The sequence below is a fragment of the Oscarella lobularis genome, chromosome 3 (assembly GCF_947507565.1).
Source record: "Oscarella lobularis chromosome 3, ooOscLobu1.1, whole genome shotgun sequence".
Lineage (NCBI taxonomy): Eukaryota > Metazoa > Porifera > Homoscleromorpha > Homosclerophorida > Oscarellidae > Oscarella > Oscarella lobularis.
The window spans coordinates 587063-602686 of record NC_089177.1 but is presented as its reverse complement, the minus strand read 5'-3'; the positions used below and the strand labels follow the sequence as shown (position 1 = coordinate 602686).

Genomic DNA, 15624 nt, shown 5'->3' with positions numbered 1-15624 from the left:
TCAAAAGAGAACAGGTCTTTCGGATGCATGTATAGCGAGAGAGCAAAGAAAATGAGGCAAGATGCACGGCACTCGTTTAATTAATTAATTAATTAATTGACAAACCGTTTCTTGCAAAGGATGCCTCCGAAAAACGCAACAACTATTCATCTATCACACCCTCAAAGAAAAACGTCTCTTTATCTATCGTGTGTCCTTATGTGATCCTTGAGCGCCGGCATCGTCGCCGTCGCTCGTCCGCACCGATGACAAGCTAGGGGACGTTTCAACAGACCCTCGTAGTAGTCTCGATCAATCGTCACGCGACCCTCCCGCTTCAGCAGAGCGATGACGTCGCTCGATTCCATAAAGAAGTCGGACGTAAACGAGTGCCAATGCTTCTTATGCTTCAGACAAGGCGAATCGAAGTCCTGACTAACGACGTGCAAATGAAGCCGCCTCATACTCGGCACGGCGTGATAGCCGATGCGAAATTGGGGTCGGGGAGCGTTCGGGGTGGCCTCGTCTCGAATTCTCGTCGCCAATTCGCGCGCTTTCGCCTGCATGTGCTCGAGAAGTGGCACGTGCTCTCGACCGACTTTGGCGAGACTTTCAACGTCGGCGCGAGCGAGAACGAGATAGTGATGACGCGCTTTCGGGAAGCCGTCCTTTATGATCACGATTCGATCGTCCGAGTCGACTCGCTGAGTTGGATCGTCCATGGCGCGAAGAAGAGCGTAGCTCCATCCACCCTTAGCGGTCTTGCACTGGTAAGGACGTGGACGCGCAGCCACTGCAGTCGTAGTCTTCGCGACGCTCTTCATTTATTTATTTTTTTGCAAGGAGAAACGCCCGTACAAAACATACGCTGTCCACGCAGAATGGGGTCCGAGGTAAGGCTATATTCAGTGTGATTCTGTCTATGCAATTTTTCTTAGTCGGCGTTGCTCGTTTCCTTGATAAAAAATCTCGCGAAAGACAGGTGAGGCTCCACACAAGGGTCAATGGGCGAGAAATCGTTTTCATTCGCGCTGCTTAGCTCGAGTGAAGCTCAGCGAGATCGCGTTAAAGACGAATTGACGGAAAATTATCGTCGAGAAGACGAAAAACTAGAGAAAATCGTCGAAAGTAAGAAACTACTGTCTCCTTCGAACCGAACAGAGAAACACAACGCGAAACTAGATCACTACGATCACTTGAAAGGCTCGGTAACGGCATTTACGCACATCTCCGCGCGCGTCGTCGAGTCCCGAAATCGCATCCGAACGCTCAGACGAACAATCGACGAATGCAAAACGAAACTGCGATGTCGTCGCGACGAGTTGAGAAAGTTGTGGACGGAGAGCGTCCAGTCGAAGGAGACCCTTCGATTGCTCGACAAAATGTACCGAAAAAAAAACCTCCCAGAGATTCTTGGTTCAATATCTTCTTCCTCTCAGCGAGTCTGTCAAAAAAGCACCAGAAGATTTGAAAGTGTTTACAGATTCGCGACAATATCTCGATGCCACCCACCTTCTTGTAAAAACAGGTACAGCTCCAACGGCATATCCCCACCCCCTCCCTCACTCGTTCGAGTCTGTACTTTGTTTCTCTCTCCTCTCTTCAGTGGATCTTCTTGATGGTGAGTTGGCTGGTGTCAAGGCTCTCGCTGGAATGCGAACCGAGATGGCTGCGGAGAAAGCTGTACGTTCGATATTCCTCTTCTGCTCTCCATCTCATGGGGAGGAGGGCGCCTTCCATTTACTAGAAACTTCTCGAAGTTCTTCGCGAAGAACTGCATAGGCACGTCTACGTGAGATCATCTGCTGCACAAGTCCGGAAACGACACAAATGTAAGTGCGAGGGGACTTGTTTGTTTCTGTCCTTACCTATTAGCCCTTTGGGCTTGTCAGTACAATCTATTGAAAATCTGAAGCCATCACCACAGATGCCTAAGAAACTACTTGGTAGAATTGCTCTGTTCGTGTTAGTATTTTGTCATTCGACGTTTTTTCTTCCTGTGTAGCTGTTAGCGGTAAAACAGCAGGAGGTTCGGCGCTTGCTTTTTCAAAGTTACGTATTAATTTCTTTTAATAATAGACAGTCGGGCAGGCTCTTCGGAGGACGTGCATTCGGCTGAAGTAGGCTGCGAGCGCCGGCTCTCTCTCAATAGATTTGAGAACGTAACCTTTTAGGGGCTTGAGCCAGATCTTGAAGACGGATCTCAATATCTTACCATGTTGGTTGAGTGCCTCGCTGTGCTGAAAATGACACCGGACATCGTTGAAGTAAGACGGGCTGCTTGTCGGTCAGCAACTGCCGGTATAAGTGAATTTCCTTGAAAGACTCTAAAGAAGAAATTGCCATCTGATTTGGAGGGAATTGTCGATGGTATAACGGAGCAGATAGCAGACAAGTAAAGCTAAACTTGACATAATTTCACTATTATTAATATACCTGTTTATTTTTGCAGTTCACACATGACTGGGTTATTGGCAACCCACCAGGTCAACTAACCAAGATGCAAAATTAGAGAAAAAGTCTTAGTTTTTTTTTCCTGCAGCCGCATTTGCTGCTAGAGCTTCTTCTGCAGTGCTTTGATAAATTCCGAGCTATTGCTACTGCTCACAGCGTCGTGCTTACGGCTTTGCGGAAAAGCATTACTGAAAATCCCGACGGAGGTGAGGATTTGCTAGAGAGTCGCGCCGTTTTAACATTCGTCTAGGAACTGTCGAACTGTACAAGGAGGCTGACGTTTGGTCAGCAATTCAATACTCCGTAAGTTGGGCGCTCGAACATTTTAGCAGACCTCTAATTACTTTCTGTCTTCATCATTGCAGGTTGAACGTCTTCTGACGCAGTACTTGGACTTGAGAAGTTTTACGTCGAATACGCATCGTTTGACCACGTTTGGCGACGCTGGAAGTCTTTCGTCCTATTTTATGCCTAAGAAGAAAGGCGGTGGTCACAAAGGGCAGAAGGTCAGCGACAAAACCGAGAACGGCCGTCTGTCTCTATTGTTCGGATTACTTTAGAAAAAACTATTTCGATTCGAAGCGTCTTCTCACGCTCTCAGTGTCAAGTCATACATGAGGGAACAGTGGGAACTTCAGCAGGAAGAGGGCATTGTAAGTCTTTTCGTACGTCGTATTGTGTCGCGGAGAAATAGAGGTGTACCTTAGGAAGAAAGTATGCCTCATGCAATGATGCCACGATTGTCTTCGACTCCGATTTTTGTCTGCAAACCGGACATGAAGAACATCACTCTCGTATTTGTTCCTTTGCGAGCTTTTATTAAAGAAATTGAAGTGGCCACCGACTGTGAACCCGAGTAAAGGAAACTGTTGTTAAGGTTGTTCTCGTGGATATGTACGCTTCCTATTTTAGCTCTCACTGTTTATTGTACGAGTTCTTGGAAGATTACGTAGTGAACACCTTCTTAGAAAGCGTCGCTGATGAAATGACGAGCAAATTAGAGGCCGCAATTAAAGGTACGAGGAGAATGTAGGCGAGAAGGCGAGAGTAACTCGTGTTTTGTCCAGGTTTTGATGTTCAGAGAGTACTAGCCGACGACAGTATGCTCAAGCAGGCTGGCAGTGCCGCGCCGTCGAAACCTGTATTGCAAGTAAGAAAAAAATCAAATTGAGTATGTTTTTGATTTTTTTCGTTTATTTAAGAGTGCCGTTGTCATGGAACAAAATATGCGAGAATTGCGTGATATGATGGAACGGCTTCCTCCTTACGCTGAGCACTTCTTGAACATGATTTCAGACATGCTCTTGAAGTATCGCGACTCTTGTTCTCAGCTCTATAAACGTCAGTGGTGAAACAAATAATAGTTAGACTATATCAAAAACGTCCTCCTGTAGACATTCTGGGAGTGACGGAGGACGGTAGGCTGAGAACGATAAGTGGAATGTGGGCCAAAGACGAAGACATCAGACGACTGTTAAAGTACAGCTGATCTTCATAAAGGCAAACTCTAGTGCTTACCGTACGCCGTATGCTTTCAAAGATCGTTCCCTGCGTGGACTCACATGCAGCAACAGCAGGAGCAACAGGGTCACCACAAATCCAAAAAGGTATCTTAGAGCGGTCTTTTTTTATATTCATACCAGTTTGGTTGCGAAGAAGGTACAGGAAGACTTGGAAACTGTTCAGGAGCATCATAGACAGGCAAAGGACACGTCCTTCCAATGTTAAGAATTTAGTAATTTTTTTAGGAGTGCGAAATGCTCACTCGCAATATTGGAGATCGCTTACTCATCAAATCAGCCGTCGTACTGAGTTTAGGAGATCTTAAGGTTGTCGCGCATTTGCAAGAAAGCCTAGTCAGTACAGTGGATATGGGCCATCGACTCTGGAAGTATCTCCGTTATTTTTGTAGGAATGGCTGGCTAATCGTACCGAGGCCTTACTTGCTACTCTCACTTCACTCAGTTCGGTTTCAATCAAAAAAGGCAGCGTTGAAGTTCCTGGCGCCTTGCTAAGGTACGAAAGGCGTAGTAGATGTCCTGTGTTCAAATCCGTTGTAGAGGTGTGGATCAACTTCGAGATGAATTGTGCGATTTAGCCGAGACTTGTCTTATAATGCTTCATTTGGAAATTCGGTGTCACTGCTACTTCTTTCTTCTCCCTGCTGCAAAACAGGTAGGCAAGATTTGATGAGCGCTGACAAGGCCTGCACGTCTTTCTGTCACAGTCTACCTACGTGCACGATAGCGACTCCATGGAAGTAGATGAGCACGTCCGCTTTTTTAACAATGATCTAAAGTCTACCAAGGAGGTAATGGAGGAGGCGTTGAGTTACGCTAAGTTCAAGTATGAGAGAATTTTGCAATGTGCCAGGTTTTGTTATAATTATTTATTACCTACCAGGTACTTGTTTGAAGGGCTTGGATATCTAATAGCGTCAATATTGATCTCCAGCACGAATTTTCTTGGAGCAATCAACGACTATGGAATCAAACGAATGTACGAAGATAAATCGAGACGCCGATTTTTTCCTTTATTTACTTATTTTCCAGGTGCAACAATATTTACAATCTGCAGCAAAATCTCACCAACATCACAATGAGTAGAGAACTCGACTTGGCTCGTGCAAGACAGTATTTTGAACTACTCTTCTTGAATCCAGAAGTAGGAATACCAAGTGGCATTGAGCATCGTGATAATGGAGTATTTTCTTTTTTTAGGAACTCCTCACTGTCATTGTGGAGCAGGGACCTCAATTTACTGAAGTGCAATACGGTCACATACTCCGTTTGGGCTCTCAACGACTCCCAAAAACGGAACGGGACAAACTCCCTAGGCAGCTGGATCGGCTGCGAGAAATACTACAGGATCTCATATAGTTTAGTTCCCCCGCGCGTGATCACGCTGCGTAGATTTACGCACGTTTTATACGGGCGTTTGTGCACTATTTGTTGTCTTGGGGATCGCTTGGATGCGAACTCCTAAGACGAAGCAAGCCTAGAATGACAGAGATACTTTGCAGATGGCTTAATGATGACGTACAACTGAGTTCCGTTGTCGGTAAAGGATCGCAACGCGAAATCGCGCCGTCCAATCCGTTGCTTCTCCTTTTCAGAACCGTCGTCGTTTGTGCAAGACTTTTCTAACGGCTACCTCATCGGAGAGCTCTTGTGCAAACACAATCTACAGGTAAAAAGTGCCGAACAGCCGCGTAAACTCAACCGTTTTTCACGGCAGGATGATTTCGAACAATTTTCCCGTGGAAGGTACGAAAAACTTCGATTCACTAATACATAAGACACGAGAACTTTCACAAAGCTCGTCGGAGTCGAAATTGAACAACTTTACGAGGCTCGAACCCGTTCTCAAGCTGCTCGGCGTTCCGTTCAACACGAACATGGCAATCGCCACGTTTAAAAATTTTCGTCGCACTTTATACCCAATATTAATTCTAGGCACGCGAAGTCATGATGGAGCGGCACGGCGCAGCGACGCGTCTTATGTATCAGTTGTTCATCTCGTTGAATCGAAGCGAAGATCGCCGACTGACGTATCAGTCGCTCGAGGCCATGAAGCCCATGGGGAAAACGAAACTCGACGCCGTTGAATCGACTCTTTATAAAAAGGTGATTGGGAGTCTGTTGCAGATGAACACTTACTTAGAGCTGATTCGTTATTGACTGTGCGCGTAGAGACTCGCTCATCAAACAAAGAGACAGGTCGATCTCAATTTTGAAGCTATGATTACGAAATTTCAGATGAAGCAGAAAGAAAGAGAAGAGCTCGCCGACAGAGCAAGGCATCAAAAATAAATAGATTTGAAATGGTAAAGAGATCAATAGATTGTGTTTAGAATCGAACATGAGGAAAAGTTGAAGAGGCAAAGAGACGAAGCTAGACTCGTATCCATAACTAAGGTAAGAAAACCACCAGGCGCCACTTTAATTGATATATAGTTTTATTGATCTGATGTTTTAGTCGCGTCAAGTGAGAGAAATCAATAATGCAATGTACCAGTCTCTAAAGCTGAGGTAAACTTACAAATCCATAGTCTAAGCGCTGACGTTCTTTGTCAGTCCAATCAAAGAGTCGAAGAAGAAAACGACTCCAGATGGAAAAGTGAATTCAGAAAGAAAGGCACAGGAGAAACAGCGGAACGCAGTAGCAGAGGTGAACGCTTTTCCTTCCTTCCTTCCTTTCATCTCAGAGATCAATTTTCTACTTAGGCGACGAGACTGAGCATTGACGCGTTTGAATCAAGTCTCGCCTTTACGATCCCACCTCCTCCCGATCAGCAAGGACTTTTGACGTTTGGCGAAGGACTTCATTCGCGTGATGTAGAATACTTGAAGAGAATCAAGGAACGATTGCGCGAAGAAAACGACGCACAGAAGGTCGAGATGACCACTATAGTCTTTCAATTTGAAGGTTATCTAATCTTCACACTGTGACAGGAAAGACAGCGTCGTCGGCGAAAAGTTTTGGTTGAATTGTTGGAAATTCACAGAATTGAGGAGGTGATGCCATAGCGAAGAGGTAACCTGACAGATTGATTTTGCTCTTTTTGTCGTAGGAAGCGAAAAGAGAAGAGGTTCTTGTTAATAGGCTAATGAGACAGTCACAACAGGAAAGACGAATCGTTGTTCAGCTGATGCAGGTATGCGTATATACAGAACACAGTACCGGTCCTGAGTTTTAGGCACCTCTAGAAGTACTACAGTACTGTAGTAGACTCCTAATTAAAACCGTGCCATAAACTCGGAATATTAGTATTCCAGAGTTTCTAGAGCGTTCTTGACAATTGTATGGTTTTCAGATGAAAAGTGAAAAAGACGTTATCAGGCAGAATCGGTTAGTGCAAGCTCATTTATTCAATATAACGCAACCGTAGAAAAAATCCTCTAAATCGTATTTTTTTTGTTCAGTGTGTTCCTGAATAAACAGTACGAAGAACGGCGTGTTCAAGAGTTTGAAGAGTCTTTAGCCAGAGAGGCGGTAGATGAGATTTAGTTGCATTCGCATACTAAAGACGTCTGATCTCGTGCACACGTATAGAAACTGGCTCAGCTGGAAAAGGATCAGTATCAAAGTCGCCTGATAGAAGAGCAGGAAGTTCACAAGCGTCTCATCGCGGAGAAAGAAAAAAGGAGATACGAAAAGCACTACAAGTTCTGCTACACAGTTAGACTACAGTTACACAGCGTTAAAATAGGGTTAAGGCCGAAATTTAGATGGTGGAACAAATTGTAGACTTGTCAACGGTGATTGGGGAATATCGAAAATTGACGGAACAGTACGAATGGCAGTTTTGGAGACGCGTAGGCATCTGTACTTACACATAGGCTAATACCTCCGAAAATGATGCGAGAATGGAAAACGTTGTTTCTGAACGGGCTTCCCATCTACGAGGTTAATTGTACATCATTTAGTCGCATTGCCATGTTGACTTGTATATGTACGGCAGACTATTAGTGAGAAAGCCTCGACGACAGAAGAACAGAAGACCCAGCCAGACACATTGGATGAGCTTGACTTTTCTGAATACAAGGTATACAAGATAACGTATTGTCTTTCTCGTGCCTAACCCCAGCTGCATGGCGAGAATAGACCACTACGGGCGAGTGGCATCCATCTCAGGATCTGCTCAACATCCAATCGTCACTGAAAGAAAACGTCATACTTGGTCACGTTGTTCAGAAACTCTACAGCATTGTTTATCCTCCGGACGTATGTAGAACTCGCTTTGGACGCGATCCGGCCGGCGTGGACAGATTTGATTTATAGGTGAAACCGCCGCCGCCAACGTTTCCCGAATTTCCAATCAAGGCTTGCTTTCTTGGAAAGTCGTTTAGTGGGAAGACGACTATCGTCAATCAGCTAGCGTCGCGTAAGAGTGATTCTAAAAAAAATTGACCTTGAGACTTGAGGTTGTTCTATAGGCCATCGACTTCGCGCTCTAACTATGACTGTTCTTCTCAACGAGGCTATAGAAGCGTACAGGAACAACGAAACTGACGACGAGGACGACGGCCCAACTGCTGCAGTCGACGATGTCCACGAGAAATCAAAGGCCCTCCCGACCGAGTCGACTGTTGCCGCTGACGGTGCGAGCACGCCTGAGCCAACGGACCAGTCAAGACCAGCAACTCAATCGTCCGTCTTGGCGGGCATCAAAGAAGGTCAGTAGAAATAGTCCCATCGGAAAAAGATGGCGTATATAGATTTGGATCTTTTGTAAAGATAACGAGGAAGACGCTCGTGACACGCCACCTTCTCTAGAGGAGGCGACGAAAGAAGAAGAGCCAAAAGCAAGCGGAGTATTTAGTCCTCGTTTTTCGTTTGCTAGTGTTTCGTCGTCTAGCTTTCTTTGCTGGCCAGACTGGGCAAGGCGGCGAATCGAGATATGATGAACGGTCAAACTGTGAGCGACGAGATTCTCGTTGAGATCCTCGTGCACGCCGTACGGCAAGTGCCGGAGGGAACTGGGTGGATCATTGACGGATTTCCGACGTCTCTTCCGCAGGCAAAGGTAGGCGAATGCCTCTGAACGAGACCGGCTGCATATGCAGGGTTTTCTTGGCAGATTTTAGAAAAAGCGTTGACTGGATATGAACCAGTCAAAAAAGGAAAAACGAGCGAAAAAGGCGGAGCCAAAGGAAAGTTCGCTTCAAAGAAAAAAGCGACACTTTTGCCTGTGAAGGAAGTATCCGAATCAGTAGGTGGTACTTTGTTATTTCAAGCCGAAAAACATGCGTTTCGTGCATGCATAGATTGTATCTCCAGTCAGCGGAATTGATGTCGTCATACTATTTGATCAGTCGGACGAGATGAGCATTAAACGCTCTCTTGGTCGCAAAGGTTTGATGGTCAAATTTTGATACTCTTCTTCTACGCACCGCTCTCCCTTTTTCGCGAGCAGTGAACCCACAAACCGGAGAAGAATATCATTTAGAATTGAAGGAGCCTCCTTTTGGATCAGTAACAGGCGTGCAAGATGCTCCCTTGCTTGTGCCCGTGGAAGACCCAAATTTCGATGCACAACAAGTTCAGAACAGGTTATTTCTATATACGCATAGATCTAGCTGAAAAATGAAATGTGTTGGGGTCTATTTAGATTGGCTAATTTTCGTGATCAATGGTCGAAGCTGAAGGCGTGGTTTTCTCAGTTCAATAATCTCGTTGAAGTCGATTCAAGCAGAAAAAGTGGTAAGTAATTCTTTCGCAGTGTCGTCATATACGCACAGGATTTTTCAGACGAAGTTTGCGAGACCGTTGGGCAAATTCTTACAGACCTCGTTGAAAGCGTAAGAGACTTGATCGCAGCAAGTTTATCTCATGTACTGTCTCTAACTAGCGTAAGAAAGCAGAAGAAGAAAAACGAGCAGCTGAGGAAGCTGCTAAGGTGGAGAAAAGAAGAGCTGAATGCTGTTTGACGTCATAAATTGGAGTTTTTAGGAAGCGGAAGCGGAAGCTGCTGCAGCTGCGGCTGCAGCCGCTGCCGTCGAAGCCGACGCCGCTGTCGCCATCGCTACGGAAGCAGAGGAAAAACAGTCGCATGCTTCCTTGAGTGCCAAAGGCTCATCAAAGCCAACGTCAAGACGAAGTAAAACATTACGACCTAATTAATTAAATACAACAACTCGTTTTTTCTTCAAAGCGTCGTCGGTGACTCCGTCGCCGTCCGTGCGAGACGTCGGACAGGCGCAACAGCCGCCGCCACCAACGCAAGCGACAGAAAGTCAAGCGGACGCGTCCGCTCCTCCTCCTCCGACGGCGGCTCCTCCGATGCCCGAAGCTGGCTCTGAAGACTGGGTGTACGTCGATAAGACAGTGGAAGAAGTAGGCCACGTCGAATGCGTAAAAATCATTACGGCGTTTGAGACGCCTTTCTTGTGAAGGACGTAGCGAAAGTGTTGGCTTTGGTGTGGGATGAGGTCGAAGAACGGTACGTGATATCGTGCAAGGACACATTTCGTCACGTCCGAGTCGAAAGAGAAGCGATCATACAGTACCTCTACTCGACAAAGTATGGGCTCCGGCAATGGTAAACGTAGATGGATTGACGTTTGTTTTCTAGGCAATCGTTTTTCGCATTTTTGCATCGTCCGGATCACAAACAAGAATTCGTGACTCAATTCCAAAAAGTGCTTAGTGGGAAATAGATGGATAGAAAAGGTTTTCTATTTCAGCTCTTGTAGCACTACAACGAAGAAATTTCGGACGATCTGCGGATCGATGGAGACATGAAATCGCAGCTGCATCAAGAAGTAGAGGTAAAAGAGCGAATTTGGATGACATTCTGCATGCTGAATGTTCGCCTGACTATAAGGACCTGAGAGAGCGTCTTTGGGACATCAGCGATCGCCGTCGCGAAGAGGCGGAAGACGAACGACAGACGGTGATGAATGAGCAGTGGCTCGAAGATCGCCTTGGACTGATCTGCAACTATTATATATCACTGATGCAGGCGAGTCAAAAGAACACTTGTGGGAAATATTTCACATGGTTTTAACTCAAGGTCGAAGTGGATCGTTACGAAGATTCGCTCTGTTTGCTACGAGATTATTATTTTCATGTTGACGGTAGGCAATCACTGATTAATTAATTAGTTATGTTGAATGCACAAATCCTTATTTAATTCATAGGAAAGCCGCTAGGCGAACGACGAGATTACCAACGCTTGCCGCTCGTTGAGGCACGCAACGTCACTGCAAAAGCGTTGTGACATATCGTCTCTTTTAGATTCCCGAAGTCGAAGGACCGCACACAGGGGAAGACGAACCCGACGCAAAAGCCGAAGAAGAGGTTCCTAAACCGAGTGCAAAAACGTCTGTTAGTGGCGAAAATGCCGAAGAGACTGCGACCGAGAATTTGCCGTCACGAAGGTCTGTTCACCACGGCGTTGCTGTAAAAAGCTGCTTCGATCGTACGTCTTATATTCAGAATTCCTCTTGTTCGACGTCGCATTGCCTCTCCTGAGGCGTCCGCTGATGCCTCTGCATCCGCCGGGAGTAAAAAGCACGCAGGAAAAAAGCAGCAGACGACTGCTTCGGCGCCTGTTGCAGCCGAAGAGGGAGAGGAGTCGGCAGTCCCCACCTCCAGCGATCCCGACGAGCAGCTCTTATTGGAGGCTCACTTTTCTGCCGTCACGGCGGCGAAAGCGACTTCAGCGAAGGAGGAAGAAGTGTACGGGGTTGGCGAGACGGCTAGCGAGGCGAAGGAGGCGGCAGCGCAGCAAGTCGCTAAATCGGCGAAAGGAGCTGACAAAGGAAAAGGAAAGAAAAAGCCCAAAAGTCCGACGACAAAGAAGGCGGTAAGTCCGGCGCTTTTGCATCGAATTTTTGCATGTTTCGATTTATATAGGGAAGTGGGAAGAAAGGGGGAGACAAAGGACGAAATATGTCGCGGAAGAGCGACTTTTCGGTACGTTCCGAAGTGGAGACGCCGTCACTGCAGACAGATGCTCGTATGAGCCCTGCTGAATGCATCAAAACGCTCTATTAGAATATTTAGAATCGCCCGGCAAAGAAGAAAGGACTAAAGTGCGAATGGAACATTTAGCAGCCGTACAGATCGAAGGTAAACCTTAGCAACGGCTGGAGGTCGCTTGCTTTATACGTCTCTAGAAAATCGCTTGAAATTTCGGTTGGATCTGATCAAGGAAAAGGCCATCTATTTAGTACAGACGCTGAAGGTAATGCGTGAAGTACTGCAATTGGTGGAATAATGCCTTTCTTGAAGAGAGAAGCGTCCCAACTCTGGACTGTTATGGACAATTCGTTGGGCGAGCGATTTAAGCAGGAGATGGAAAGGTAGACAGGACTATCTTACACCACCGATTGTATTGCTACATTTTGTTTTAGTATTGAGCAACTTTGTGACTTCATACGACAAGCAATTGAAAATGAGGAGAAGATCTTACCAGCCATTACGCTCTCTGGTCCAGATTTGCTCATTGACGAGGTGCGTTCACAAGTTTTGTCTCTCACTCGACTTTCAGAGTTTCAATTTTTTAAATCAAGAACACGCGAACGTTTGAAATTCCACCGCCCGTTCGTCCGCATACGCCACCGGAAAATGCGCTTCCCGATACATTTACAGTCGTTCAGCTGGAAAATCTCAGCGAACAGTTGTCCGAAGTAGCACCTTCTGGAGTCGTATCTGGTCGAGCGTTCATACAAAAGATGCAAGAGCTGCAGTCTCTATCGGTATGTAATTTAGTTCTAATAACCAATTTCGTGCATGACTTTTTTTTATACAGTTCGGCGAGGAAGTGATGCCTGAGTTGTGGTCGTCGATGTCGCCTCGTAAACTCGAGGAGTTGGCCATGATGCTTGTACCTTCGGATGCTGACTATCTTGATTGGCGACACTTTCTTACTCTCGCTTCCCTTCCATGGCCGAAGACGACGCAAGCCTCGTTGCTTGATACATTACGTCGGTTTCGCGAAGTGGACAGTCAGGGTCATGGCAACTTAAGTCAACATGACTACATGAAGGTGCTGTTTGTAGATAGAGAAAATTCGTTTTTGCAATGTAATTTCTCGTGCAGGTGCACCTGTGGTATTTTTCAATGCCTCACGATCGTAGCTTGCCTTACGATCCAAGCCAACCGCTGACATATGATAGGGATTACAATCTGAAACAAGTATATCATTAGATTATTCAGTAATTGAATGTCGGGAGTTTTGCTTGGTTTTCATTCTAGGCATTTTTTCACATCTTCAAAGACAAATTCGACGCTGACGGTGTTGAGAAGGTGAACTACGTCAATTTAGTGAGTTGCTATTGATTCTTCTTTTCTATTGGTTCTTATAACCCGCTTTTAGCTGCTGAATTTCTGCGTTGACGAGGATCCAGTAAGGGGCGTCTTTAGAGCGCTCAGCGTAGCAACTGGCCATCCTTTGCCTGACCCTTCGGTACTTGACGGCGAAGAGACGAGTCTCTCGGAAAGCACCGATTTTGAAATACCACTAGACTCGTTCATCAATGTAAAATAGAAATACAAGCAGATGGACATGATTTAGTCTCTGCTTTGCTCTCCTTATCTTAGGTTCTTCATCTCGGTAAAGCGAGCCTGGGGTTCACCCATCGTTTTCGAGACACAACAGATCCGAACGATGCATTGTCACGAGTAAGCGTTTCTCCAGTTTGGACAAGGCCGGCATCGTTGTTTGTCTACGTGTAGGATCGAGTGTTGAGAGCCTATGAGCGCCACGGTGCCGGGGAAGATAAGCCTCTGCCCTTTTCTGTCTTTGTCAGGGATAGCGTCATACGCGACTGCATCCACGCATGCAAGCGGTACAAGAAAATCGTGAGTTCACTGCTCAGCGACTCGTTTTTTCTCTGATTGTTGTTACTCTAATCTAAGGACTTTCGACCTCTCGTCGCACCTGACGACACCGTTATCCTCATCCAATAGAAACTCGAAAAGTGACAGTAATTTTAATTGCCTGAAACACAAATACAGGAAAGAGACAACGACTACAAGAGAAAATTCAAAACAAGTTTTAGTCTACTTTTTTCCCTTCATTTTTTTCATCTTCACTTTCTTCATGTGGCGGAACTCCCACAATCTTAAATTGATGGTGCCCCGGCTCGTCAGCTGTGACGTTGTGCTTGAAGTAGGCATGACCATCGTCTCCAAGCACCAAGAAGTGCCACTGCCTGAAAAGACCCTTTTTGACGGCAATCGCGTACGAGTGATTATCAGACCACTTGCTCAATGGCACACTTTTACGCGAAGCTGGATGGACGAGATAAAGCTGACTGCGGGAAGGCTTCTTCACCAACTCAACGAGCTTTGCTGGTCGCTCATGTGTATCCTTATCTTTATCATCAGCCATTGAGAAATAGCGGCAGACGTCCGATTCAATGAAAGCCATGTAGAATGGAACGTCTTCGGCGTCAAATGGATCCGGACCGTCATCAGAGTCCGGGTCAGCGATTTCAATACAAATTGGCGTCGCCTTGATCGTGTCCTTGTCCAACAGTTGAATTGTATTGTCGCCGTTGAGGTTTAGGTATTTGTCTCCTGTCGTGAGGTAGAGTGGCCGGTCGCTGTCAAGGAGAGCGGTGTGCTTCTGTCGCATTTCGTTGTCAATGAACTTTTCACTAGCCCTGTTGAAGGCTTTGCGCCAAGTCGGATTCTGAACGAGGCAAGATATGGGAAGGACTTCATACGAAATGAGGCATTCCTGCTCCTCGGAAACGACCGTCTCGTGATCTTTCATTTTCAATTTAGGGTGGTGCATCCGAATCACTTCAGTGGTAGTTGATCCAGCCTTATCTGTGTCGTCCTTGTGAAAACCGACGTCAACACTGAGCAATTTGGCTGCCGTGGCAGTGAATCCCATATCAATGTTTGCCGTATCTTCGACGAGATGAGTTGTTTTCTTTTCAAAGATTCGAGCACCCATGTGTATTGCGGCGACGAAGTGAGTGAAGCCCTGACAGTCATCTTCTATGACGTTTTTTGCTATTTTATCTACATCCAGTTTATCCGGATTATCGTAATTATCTTTTGAGCGGGCTCTTAGGTGCTTCTCAATGAGGCACTCAAAGGCGAGACACTCCGGCGCTTTTCCGTCAGAGCGCTTACATTTACCGGACTCGCGTTCCTGAATCTTATTCAAATCAAATCGAAACGTCCGCGTGTGGATCTGGTGACCAGAGGCGACAATTGAACGCTTGTTGTAGCGCGACCGCTTGACACCGAATTCAAAATTCAGCGTGATCGGCTTGAAAAAGTCCGTGCCGATAGACGAACGAAATTCGGCCTTCATCTTCGACTCCGACCAGATGTTGGTGACGAACTGCTTGTAGCGGATCCACGGCTTCACCGTTTCGACGTTGTTGGGAGACGATTCTTTGTCTTCCTCCCAGTGAGGACATACAACCAGATCTCCGAGCGGACGATTCGGATGAGCTCCGTTGATTCCGCGACCCAAGCCAAAGGCCGCGTACTTCTGACCGTAGCTGCATGCACCGGCAAAATCCGTTGGAGGAGGAGGAGGAGAAGCCATTGCAGGAGGAGCAACGAAGTGCGAATGTCGAATGTGACAAAGTGCTAACGAGCTTTCGTATATATAGGGATTTGCTAGGCTGCTTAAAGCCGGTTTGATGCAGCAAATGGCTGGACATCTGGTGACGCCTACCAATTAAATTCAAGACTGGACCGCTCTGAAGCGGT

At 46.3% G+C, this 15624-nt stretch overlaps 4 protein-coding genes across 6 annotated transcripts; 2 read left to right on the top strand and 2 right to left on the bottom strand.

Moving 5' to 3' along the window:
• Positions 1–58: 58 nt before the first annotated feature.
• On the bottom strand, positions 59–800 carry LOC136185202 (aprataxin-like). Its single transcript, XM_065972282.1, has one exon. It carries the CDS (start codon positions 699–701, stop codon positions 180–182), a length of 522 nt encoding a protein of 173 aa, XP_065828354.1. The 5' UTR covers positions 702–800; the 3' UTR covers positions 59–179.
• A 22-nt stretch (positions 801–822) lies between these two features.
• On the top strand, positions 823–5312 carry LOC136185180 (exocyst complex component 4-like). Of its 2 annotated transcripts, none has more exons than XM_065972257.1 (31): positions 823–872; positions 918–961; positions 1019–1107; positions 1162–1363; positions 1419–1507; positions 1586–1662; positions 1727–1811; positions 1872–1925; positions 1985–2008; positions 2059–2099; positions 2154–2246; positions 2304–2374; positions 2432–2465; positions 2522–2639; positions 2684–2736; positions 2799–2939; positions 2994–3086; positions 3141–3289; positions 3346–3449; positions 3501–3583; positions 3636–3774; positions 3828–3912; positions 3974–4040; positions 4093–4134; positions 4182–4289; positions 4346–4449; positions 4494–4608; positions 4661–4779; positions 4837–4932; positions 4986–5097; positions 5154–5312. In XM_065972257.1, exons 1-31 carry the CDS (start codon positions 861–863, stop codon positions 5310–5312), a joined length of 2802 nt encoding a protein of 933 aa, XP_065828329.1. In that variant the 5' UTR covers positions 823–860. The 2 variants fall into 2 exon arrangements, with proteins under 2 accessions (XP_065828329.1, XP_065828328.1); XM_065972256.1 differs by having other exon boundaries at positions 4090–4134.
• A 57-nt stretch (positions 5313–5369) lies between these two features.
• LOC136185173 (sperm flagellar protein 2-like) lies at positions 5370–13940 on the top strand. 2 transcript variants are annotated; one of them, XM_065972247.1, is made up of 52 exons: positions 5370–5493; positions 5549–5622; positions 5671–5699; positions 5752–5833; positions 5889–6059; positions 6126–6232; positions 6287–6350; positions 6412–6464; positions 6510–6603; positions 6660–6827; positions 6888–6950; positions 7007–7090; positions 7250–7284; positions 7359–7428; positions 7489–7614; positions 7665–7726; positions 7776–7842; positions 7898–7981; positions 8041–8160; positions 8218–8320; positions 8373–8612; positions 8674–8741; positions 8795–8962; positions 9017–9148; positions 9204–9291; positions 9353–9488; positions 9548–9639; positions 9688–9737; positions 9788–9835; positions 9889–10036; positions 10091–10272; positions 10332–10459; positions 10511–10577; positions 10632–10706; positions 10763–10900; positions 10952–11015; positions 11079–11128; positions 11176–11318; positions 11377–11746; positions 11797–11899; positions 11947–12012; positions 12060–12127; positions 12175–12245; positions 12297–12396; positions 12456–12641; positions 12695–12931; positions 12985–13080; positions 13141–13209; positions 13262–13423; positions 13486–13566; positions 13621–13746; positions 13804–13940. In XM_065972247.1, the coding sequence occupies exons 1-52, from the start codon at positions 5436–5438 to the stop codon at positions 13852–13854; spliced, it is 5517 nt and encodes a 1838-aa protein (XP_065828319.1). In that variant the 5' UTR covers positions 5370–5435; the 3' UTR covers positions 13855–13940. The 2 variants fall into 2 exon arrangements, with proteins under 2 accessions (XP_065828319.1, XP_065828318.1); XM_065972246.1 differs by having other exon boundaries at positions 11938–12012.
• Positions 13859–15507, bottom strand: LOC136185190 (uncharacterized). Its single transcript, XM_065972268.1, has one exon. The coding sequence runs from the start codon at positions 15455–15457 to the stop codon at positions 13943–13945; it is 1515 nt and encodes a 504-aa protein (XP_065828340.1). The 5' UTR covers positions 15458–15507; the 3' UTR covers positions 13859–13942.
• Positions 15508–15624: the final 117 nt, after the last annotated feature.